The 9,968-nt window shown below is 41.3% G+C and overlaps 1 protein-coding gene across 1 annotated transcript in view; it reads left to right on the forward strand.

Moving 5' to 3' along the window:
- TENT4B (terminal nucleotidyltransferase 4B) overlaps positions 1 to 9,734 on the forward strand; it is a 78,988-nt gene extending 69,254 nt beyond the window's left edge. The window contains 5 exon segments of the mRNA XM_068261784.1: positions 367 to 470; positions 3,371 to 3,525; positions 3,527 to 3,556; positions 6,776 to 6,937; positions 9,460 to 9,734. Coding sequence (XP_068117885.1) covers positions 367 to 470; positions 3,371 to 3,525; positions 3,527 to 3,556; positions 6,776 to 6,937; positions 9,460 to 9,636 — 628 coding nt within the window. The 3' untranslated portion in view covers positions 9,637 to 9,734.
- The last annotated feature ends 234 nt before the right edge of the window (positions 9,735 to 9,968 follow it).

Genomic DNA, 9,968 nt, shown 5'->3' on the forward strand with positions numbered 1-9,968 from the left:
GAGTGCTCCCGAAATGGGCGGCTCGGTTCTGCGAGAGAGCATGCTTGCGCAGTACGGAGTGGCCCATCTCCAGGAGCACTGGGGCTTCTGAAGCCTCCCGCAGCGGAAGAGACTAACGGGAAAGCCAACGTTAGAACGAGGGGGCAAGGAGCGGAGTGGGCGGGCTCTATAAGGACCCAGAGCTTTCCCTCTCCTTTGGTAAATGTTTGTGTTTTACACTCAAGGCTCCCTTTAATAAAAATTAAGTACCAGTATAATCAGTAAATCAGTATAACCGCAACTAAGATCCACACTGTTGATTTGTGTATTTATGTATAATGTGTTATGATAGACATGCAATATGTTAACTGTATGTATTTTTTCCAGCATTTTGGGCCGTATTATACGAGTAACTGAGGAAGTGGTAGCATACAGAGATTGGATATCAAAGAAATGGGGGGTGCAAAATAGGTCTGATCTTGTATACAATGGTAAGATTGCTTACAATTTCTACAATAACATCTATTTTATGATTTGATTCTTCCTCCCCCCCCCCCCCCCCCCCCCCCCCCCACTGAGGTGTTCTGTTATAAAGTCTATTTGTACTATAGGTGACCTTTTCTAAGGCAAAGGTTTGATAAACCTTTTTATTTTCTGTGCAGAAAGAGGTGTGGAATTCCTGAGCCTATCACTGAAGAGTGTATCTGCTTTTTGTAACCTTTGTGCTTATGGATGCAAGCTCCTTCCACAATGTAGGTGGGCACTAAAGGTGGCCACACACATACAATTAAAAGATCCAATTTTAGACCAAATCGATAATTACTATCAGTTCAGGAAAAATCGAATATTTTTTTGTTTTTCATTCCCGAAATCTGATTGCAATTCCAGTTTTTATTCAATAAAAGCAGATCGGGAGTGTTGGATCTTTCTGATCAATTTATATGAACATTGAATGATTTTTTTTTTTATTATTATTACAATGTCATAAAAATTGATTGCAATTCTTGAATTGAAAAGAAATATTCAAAACTTGTATGGGGTGTGTGGCCACCATAAAGTGACACTGAAGCAACCCCCCCCCCCCCCCCAAAAAAAAAAAACTCCTCATAATGAATTGTACATGTAGTACGGATAACTTAATAGAAGGGCTTTAGAAAACAGCACTGTAGCTGACCAAGCTTGGTCTGAGATCTCAGCGAAAACTCTTATACATAGATAACAGACGTTTCTTAACTCTTCCCGTACTGGAAATGATGAGACTCATATCTGTGCTACTAATGTTCTATCTCTTAGCTGTACTACACATACAATTCATTATATCATAAGGTCACACTAGGTCATACAGAGGCTGGGTCTGTCTATAGAGCCCAGCCTTTGTTGCCTTTTAGTTTCCTCCAAAGCCCCCCCTGCGTGCTGTCAGACCCCATAAAACACAGCCGCGCTGGCTGTTTATCTCACTGTCAGTCTCTGCTCTACCCGCCTCCTGATTCGCTCCGGTCCCCGCCCATGTCCCTTCCCTCCTTGCTGATTGGAGGGAAGGGACGCGGGCGGGGACCGGAGCGATTCAGGAGGCGGTGGAGCAGTGAGGTAAACACAGCCGCATAGCGCGGCTGTGTTTTATGGGGTCTGGCTGAGCGCAGGGGGGTCTTTTGAGTAAACTAACTAGCAACAGAGGCTGGGCTCTATAGACAGACCCAGCCTCTGTATGGGGATTGCGATGTAAGAACCCCGCCTCGGGTTCTCTTTTTAAGCAATCCCATTTGTCTGGCTGTCCTGCTGATCCTCTCTCTAATACTTTTCCCCATAGACCCTGAATAAGCATGCAGCATATCAGGTGTTTCTGACATTGTCAGATCTGACAAGATCAGCTGCATGCTTGCTTCTGGTGTTATTCAGACACTAATGCAGCCAAATGACTCAATGGGGCTGCCAGGCAACTGGTATTGTTTAAAAGAAAATGTCAGCCTAAATATTCTTCTCACTTCAGTTGTTCTTTAAACATTGGCCAATTGAATTCCTTGACTGTATTTGCTTGGTCAGTTTTCAAGTTGCATAAATTTGCATCTAAATGCTGCAGAATTCAGAATTCTCCCTTCTGCTAAAGATACTCTGGATGGCGACCTATTGTCCTACAGCTCTGTGTTTAATCCTTCAAGAATGTATTCCCTAGGCCTTTCCTTACATGGGGATCCACTTTGGTAATGGGTCTTAGGGTTCCATAATCTATACTAAGTGCCTATGTTACTGCCTGATAGTTAATAAACATAAAAAATGGACTTATGTCACTTAAAGGCCAACCAAGGTGATATGAGATAAACGTGTGTATGTACAATGCACATGTACAAACGCCGGTCTTCAAGTGACATTTCATCTGAATATCTTTCTGCAGCATGCATAAACCACACTGCATGCGCAGATGTATCAGATGTTTGCGGGTCTTAAACTCAGATTTCAAGATCTGCAAGGAACCTCCACCAAAAAAAGTTAAACCCAGGCCTCGCTTTGTCACACATCACAAAAGCTTTATTATAGAAAAAGTCACAGCAATCAGACTGTACCAAAGGACTCTAATAAAATAGCTAAAAACACTTAGAACCTAAGGATTGACCTGGCAGCCCCTGCATCCCACACACGCTTCACACACATCCATCCATATCATACATCCAATGAGAGGGTGACTGCATGCATTTGTCAAAAAACACAGAGTTCTGGGTAAACAATTGAGAAGAATTCTTTCCAGCAAGACAGTCCAAAGCTTATCCTAATCTGTATAGATTAGGATAATTTTTGGACTGTCTTGCTGGAAAGATACATCTAACTATAGCGTAACCCTCAAAGTGGTATGAAACCCAGCAGTTCTTTGCTCTAAAAGATTTACACAGACATACTATATACTACCACCATTTTTTTTCTCTCTAGAACAGCATTCAACTAGTTAACCTCCCTGGTGTTTTGATACGCGCGGGCCGTGGGAGTTTTTTTTACCTAATTTGTTTTATCGTGTAGGCTAGCCTAGCGCTAGCTACATGATTCCCCCCCTCCCTGCTCTCTCCCTCCCACCCTTCCGATTGCCGCCTGCGATCAAACATGGCGACGAACGGAATGTCACCGATGTTGTGACGTCAGGGGGAGTCCCGATCCACCCCATAGCGCAGCCTGGCGGTGACTGGCCAAGCTGCGCAAGGGATCTGCGGGGGGGGGGGGGGGGGGATGTTACAAGCCTTACAGGAGGTCCCAGTGGCTGGGCTGCTTTAAGGAAATTTTACTGAAAACTGTTCTCATTTAGCAACTTTATAGCAGCTCATTGGATCTTATATTTTCTATTTAAACAGAACCAAAAATGAAAGTGTTTTCCTGGTTGCACTAATATTTTAATTAATTTTATTTCTAGGTAATGATGTGACCTTGATAGTAGATATTCACCACTTAGATGAATGTAACAACAATGTATCTGGTCAGAACACTTCCGCTGGACAAGCTAAGAATAAAACTTCTGAAACTCTTGGCAAACACTCATCTAATTCATCTGGTCCACTGTCTTCTTCCCTCTTCTACATTGTCCAGCTCTAGTGATGTGGTACGTTCTTTTACCATTTCATTATGTTAGGGAAACCTATTTCAGTCCACATTTCTGCTTATGTAGGTGCTTATATATTTTAAATGTCTGTTACAAACATTTTGAACTTAAGTTGATAGTGAATTTGTATTCATTCAGAATCTTTAGTGCAGTGTTCATGTTCCATATCTCATTAGGATAGGCACATAGCATACTGATATGTTGGTGTACTAATACACGGTATCGCCACAAGTTGCCGCTGACATCCAGGACAACATTCGGAGCTCCTGTAGGGGGTAGGAGATGGTGACGGTAGTTTTTGCCAGTACTTCGAATTCTCGCTTCAGTACATTTTAGTGGCTTGCCTTAACTCACTTTTTTTTTTTTTTTTTTTTTTTATCGATCAGCAGCTGTAACAGTGTTTGAATCTCCTATAAGGACATGTATTGAGTGTCAACTCTCTCCAGCCGGAGTGAGCTACAGAATTTAAGTATCAGTAATGAGCATGTATGTGTCGTTGCGTAGAGGTGTGCTACAAAGTTAAATTTAAGGGCACACTGGGTAGACCTATACCTTCTCATTTATGGAAGTTTTAAAGAGAACCCGAGGTGGGATTTAATTATGTTACTGGGCACAGAGGCTGGTTGTGCACACTAAGATCAGCCTCTGTTGCCCCATGGTGTGCCTCCATATCCCCCCGCGCCCGCGTATACCCCTTGCAGTGCTGGCGACACGCAGCGCGTCGCCAGCACAATGTTTACCTATGCGCTGTCAGTCAGCGCCGCTCCTCCGCATTGGCGCTACCCGCCCGCGTCACTTCCTATCAGCGGGAGGGAAGGGACACGGGTGGGTAGCGTCGATGCGGGGGAGCGGCGCTGACAGACAGCACTTAGGTAAACGTGCTGGCGACACGCTGCGTGTCGACAGCACTGCGGGGGTTACAGCGGCGCACGGGGGGACATGGAGGCACACCATGGGGCAACAGAGGCTGATCTTAGTGTGCACAACCAGCCTCTGTGCCCCAGTAACATAATTAATCCCACCTCGGGTTCTCTTTAATTGGTCGTTCAGAGTTTTGGGCCTGAAGAAATTAACTCTAGCTATAGTTAAGCTTAAGGAGTGCACTCCAGTGTGGGACTTTATTTACCAGCTATTTACCAGCTAGTACTAGCATTTTATACATGCTTGTACATAACATCAGTGCAGTAGTTACGATTATCTATGAAACCTTTCTTGGCCGGCTAGTATAGCTGATATAATACTTTATATTGAGTTCCTTTGCCAGTCAGGGTTTTTTTTTCCCCCCCTCCATGGTCTTCATACCTTTAATTTAAATTCATGTATACATTGAGGCCAGGAACCACAATCGATATCGCCAATCGCTAGTTTTGTAAGCAATTTCATGATGTGTTTTCTGGCGATTTGGGTAGCGATTTTAAAAAGTGTACGCGTTTTGCCAGAGATTTGTGCAGTGATTAGCGTATTTTTAATTCTGATTGGTCCTTTCAATTTTGTTTTTTTTTTTTTTTTTTTGTTTTTTTTTTTGTTTTTTTGTGTGTGCAGTACTTTCAAAACGCTAGCAAAATCAATTTGTGTAGGTTTTGACAAGTGATTATGCCAGCGTTTATATACTTTACATTGCAGAAACTCTGCATGTCCTGCGTTTGTGATTTTGGTAATCGCAATCTCTCCAGTGTAATTTGGCCCATCCATTAACATTAGCTGAGCGTTTAGGGAAATCGCTAGCGTTTTGAATCGCTCCCTAACGCTCACAAGATCACTCTAGTGGGTTTGAACCCTAACTTGATGCTAAGATACCACTGTTTCTCTGTTTTGACAGCCTATTCATTCCCCATATTTGAATTAACAGATTTTATTTTCAGAATTTCCTCAAATTTACATAGAATACTTCTGATGCCTTTGTATTCCTAAATGATTAACATCTATCTCAGAAACCGTTAAACATTTTTACGCATTACCGCTGGTGCAGGAACATTAACACAAATTTTTAGTTTATCACCTCAGGTGGAAATAAAATTGCAATTCTGACATAAATGATCAATCTGAGATTGAAAGCTGTATCATTTAAAATCCTGTTTTTTTTTTTTTTTTTTTGTTTTTTTTTTTTTGTTTTTTTTTGTCAGCGCCCATTAACCACTTCACCACTGAGGGGTTTTACCCCCTGACCACCAGAGCAATTTTCACCTTTCAGCGCTCGTCCATTCATTCGTCTATAACTTTATTATTACTTATCGCAATGAAATTAACTCTATCTTGTTTTTTCCGCCACCAATTAGGCTTTCTTTAGGTGGGACATTATGCCAAGAATTATTTTATTCTAAATGTGTTTTAATGGGGAAAATAGAAAAAAAAGGGGAAAAAATTATTATTTTCAGTTTTCGGCCATTATAGTTTTTAAATAATGCATGCTACTGTAATTAAAACCCATGAAATGTATTTGCCCATTATTCCCGATTATAAAACCATTTAAATTATGTCCCTATCACAATGTTTGGCCCCAAAATTTTATTTGGAAATAAAGGTGCATTTTTTTCAGTTTTGCGTCCATCCCTAATTACAAGCCCGTAGTTTATAAAGTAACAGTGTTATACCCTCTTGACATAAATATTTAAAAAGTTCAGTCCCTAAGGTAACTATTTATGTTTTTTTTTATTGTATATATTTTTTTTTTTAAATTACAAAAAAAAAAAAATTGGGGAGTGTGGGAGGTAATGAGTTAATTTATTATGTAAAACAATTTATTTGTATGTGTAAAATGCATTAGGGTTTAGTTTACTATTTGGACACAAGATGGCCACAGTGAGTATGTTTACATGCGACCTGTAAGCGACCGGAAGGACACTTACAGGAAGCAGTAGGAGGCTGGGAGACTCACAATGATCGCGCTGTTTCTGAAAGAAGCAGCAGATCATTGCGGGGCTTAGATCAACGAACGGGAATGGATTTTCCCGTTCATTGATCTCCGGGCAAGCGGGCGGCGGCGGGTGCGCGCGCACGAGCGGCGGTAGCGCGGACAGCGGCGGGAGCGCGGAAGGTACGGATTTCTCCGTCCCTGGTTTTTTAGGAGGGAAAAAAGGGGCGGAGAAATTCGTACCGCCGGGGGTAAAGTGGTTAAAGCAATATTTTGTAGAAATGATTCTCATTTACCGTATTGTCACTGCTGTGTAGCACATCTCTCCCTTCACAGAAATATGTTTAAACCCTAATCTGTGTATTTAGGATTCAGATGGAACACCATTCAAGACCGCAAAGCAGCCAAGTTGTCATCAAGTAACGGATTGTCGGACTAGCCTTCAAGAATCTTGCACCAGCTCCACTCAACCAGTCAGCAAGCCACAACATAACCAGAGCATTGGTTCTTCCAACAGCAACAAATCCCAGGTGTGTACCATTTCTATAGACAAAGAGAAAATGTACAGGAATGTATTTACTTTAGGAAAGAGACCAAATCTAATTTAGCTGCACTCATGAGGTAATTGTTAATCCCATTGACCCTAGTCAGATGTGTAGGCCACAGGTAGCTACATTTTATGATCCTTGGGTAAATTATAATGGTCACAGTACCGGTATCCAATCGATGCCATCCAACATCAAGTGCAAGAAGACTGGGGCATGTGAGATGTAAAAAGAGCTAAGCCCAAAGGGATATGACTAATCAATATGATTGACTTTCATGTCCACAAAATCAAACAAAGCATATGACCTGGAAAATGATTGCAGCCGGTCTCAGAGTAAAGGTGGCCCCACACCATACAATTTTTTTTAAAAATATTTGTTCAATTTAAGAATTGCAATACATTTTTCTGACTGATTATAACATTTAAAAAATATGACCAATATATATGTACCACACATACATGTTAATTTTTTCCCCCAATTATAAAAATGATTGGATACTCTGACTCTTCGCGTTTTTATCCTGATTGGTCCTGTGAATTATTTTTCATTTTGTTAGTGTGCTGAACCGCAAAACGCTAGCAAAACCGTTCAGTTTAGGTTTTGCTGAGCGTTTCCGCTAGCGTTTCAATACTTTACATTGAAGCGCTAACGCTCCCAAAATGCTGCAGGTCCTGCGTTTGCGTTTCTGGGAAACGCAAACGCTCCTGTGGAAGTTGCCCCATCCATTAACATTAGCCCAGCGTTTTGGCAAAGTGCTAGCGTATCACAGCGCTGCCAAAATGCTGCCAAAAGCGCTCCTGTGGGTTCCAGCCCTAAAATCTGATCATTTTATTGTATCGTGTGTGTGGCCACCTCTAGTGTCCACATGTAACCCGGACCAAGTGATCACAAGCCGTTCTCCTTAGTCGGCCACAGTTCCTTAATAGGATCCGATTACATTAGCCTAAACTTAAAGGAGTCAAGTTTCACTTACCTGGGGCTTCTACCAGCCCCATGCAGCCATCCTGTGCCCTCGTAGTCACTTACTGCTGCTCTGGTCCCCCTCCGTCAGCTAGTTTAGTTTTTGCCGACCCCAGGGTCGGCGTGCCGCATTGCGTACATTTTTACGCATTACCGCTAGTGCAGGAACATTAACACAAATTTTTATGTGTTAGCGGTTCAACGCATAAAAAATGTATGCGTGGAACCACTCACGCGTGTAAATTTGTGTTAATGTTCCTGCACCCATATGGAGTGGTTCTAATACACTAATTTTGTATTGTATGAATGGTGGGGGCTTACTTGCAAGTGGTTACGTCATGTCTTGTTCTCAAATGGTTCTATTTTATTCTGTAAAAAATAATCTTTGCTACAAATTTAAGAGGTACAGTAGAATCCATTTATAGTAAACTCCAAGGGACCTGGCAAAGTAGTTTACTGTAGCAGAAATTTACTGTGTCAGAAATTGTCATACTCAAGCACATAACGTATACTATAGTACTATATCTTAGTTCAGTCAATAATTGGGAGTATTTTTTCTTTTAATGCTTCAGCAAGCGAACAGACAATTTTTTTTTTAAGCTAGATAAAAATACACAGTACTAAATATGCAGGGATTTGAACGCAATAATCATGCAACAGCTAGCCTAGAAAGCACAGTAGTCATAGTTTGCTCCTTTGTCCATATTTCTGTGCAGCCTGAATGATACTGCAACGTTACAGCCATGCACAAGCAAGTCAAAGATAATAGGCAGTTCCCTGAATAATCAGGCCGCAGCTTACACCGGAAGCGTTGGTCTCACTGGGGTTGCTTTTGAGTTAATCCAAACCGGCCCAGAGTAGTGTGCAGATAGCGATCAGGCTACAACTGGCCAGCCCAGTGACGATGGCTTATGCACTCCCACCTGATGTAGGATGTGTGCGCTCGCCCACTTTCCACTATAGCCGGATACAGAATACCGCAGAGGCCAAAAACAAGTTAACAAAAGTTCTATTATCTCAGGGCAATACTATACCAGGTTTTACTCCCATATACGTATAATGGTGCTTGGCCAGGATCTGAATATTTAGTTTATTATACCCGAATGTGTACTATATCCATTTAACAGAATGAGATTATACTGAAGAAACTTTTTTTGGATAGACATGTCTGTGATATATATATAATTTTTTCCCCCCCTCTACAAATTAGCTTTGGTGCTTTTTAAATTGGTACTTCTGAGGTCTGGCGTTCAGTATTTTGGATGGCTTCATTTATAGTTTAGCTTTCAACTTGACATAGTTTATCACAGCATAATTACAGAACAATGCATACATGCAGTTGCCAAACTCTGATAGTATTGGACTTTAAGTGTTCAGACTGCATAGAGAAAAGAAAATGTGGTAAAGGAGTGGGTGTGTGTTATTGGAGAAAAGTGTTTATTTTTTTTTAGTTTTTTTTGGGGGGGGGTTCTTATAAATGAGTTACAATTTTGACCATATTGATCTTCTTCATTTCTAAACAAACCTTCATTTATTGATTTCAGCACGCCACAACCAGGCCTTTCCGTTCCACCTCTTCCAGCAAAGGCTTCCAGACGCAGCCCAGTCCAAGCCAAGGCACATCTGTGCCAAGCCGACATATACTGCCCGGCAAAGCACAGCACCAGCACTTCCATAGCAAGAAACGCAAGCACAAACGGGAAACAGACCTCTGCAGATAGCTGTTCGGGGTTGGACTTTGGACTGGATTTTATTTTCTGAAGAGCATCAAGAAACTTATTCGAACACTTCCCAGACATTTATAAACGTTTAGAACTGACTTGTTTCCTTTTATTTTGTTTTTCCCAGCTAGCCAAGGAATTGATCATGAAGATTTTCAACACGGGGGGAGCAAAAAAAACAACAAAAAAAACAAAACAATCTTTAAAAAAAAACAAACAAAAAAAACACAAAAAAACAAAAAGAAAAATAAAATGGCTGCTCATTTGTTATATTTGAAGATTACAAAAATATTTGCACTTCTATATCAGCGCCATTGTGCTGATTCTATGAC

Source organism: Hyperolius riggenbachi, chromosome 11 (assembly GCF_040937935.1).
Source record: "Hyperolius riggenbachi isolate aHypRig1 chromosome 11, aHypRig1.pri, whole genome shotgun sequence".
NCBI lineage: Eukaryota > Metazoa > Chordata > Amphibia > Anura > Hyperoliidae > Hyperolius > Hyperolius riggenbachi.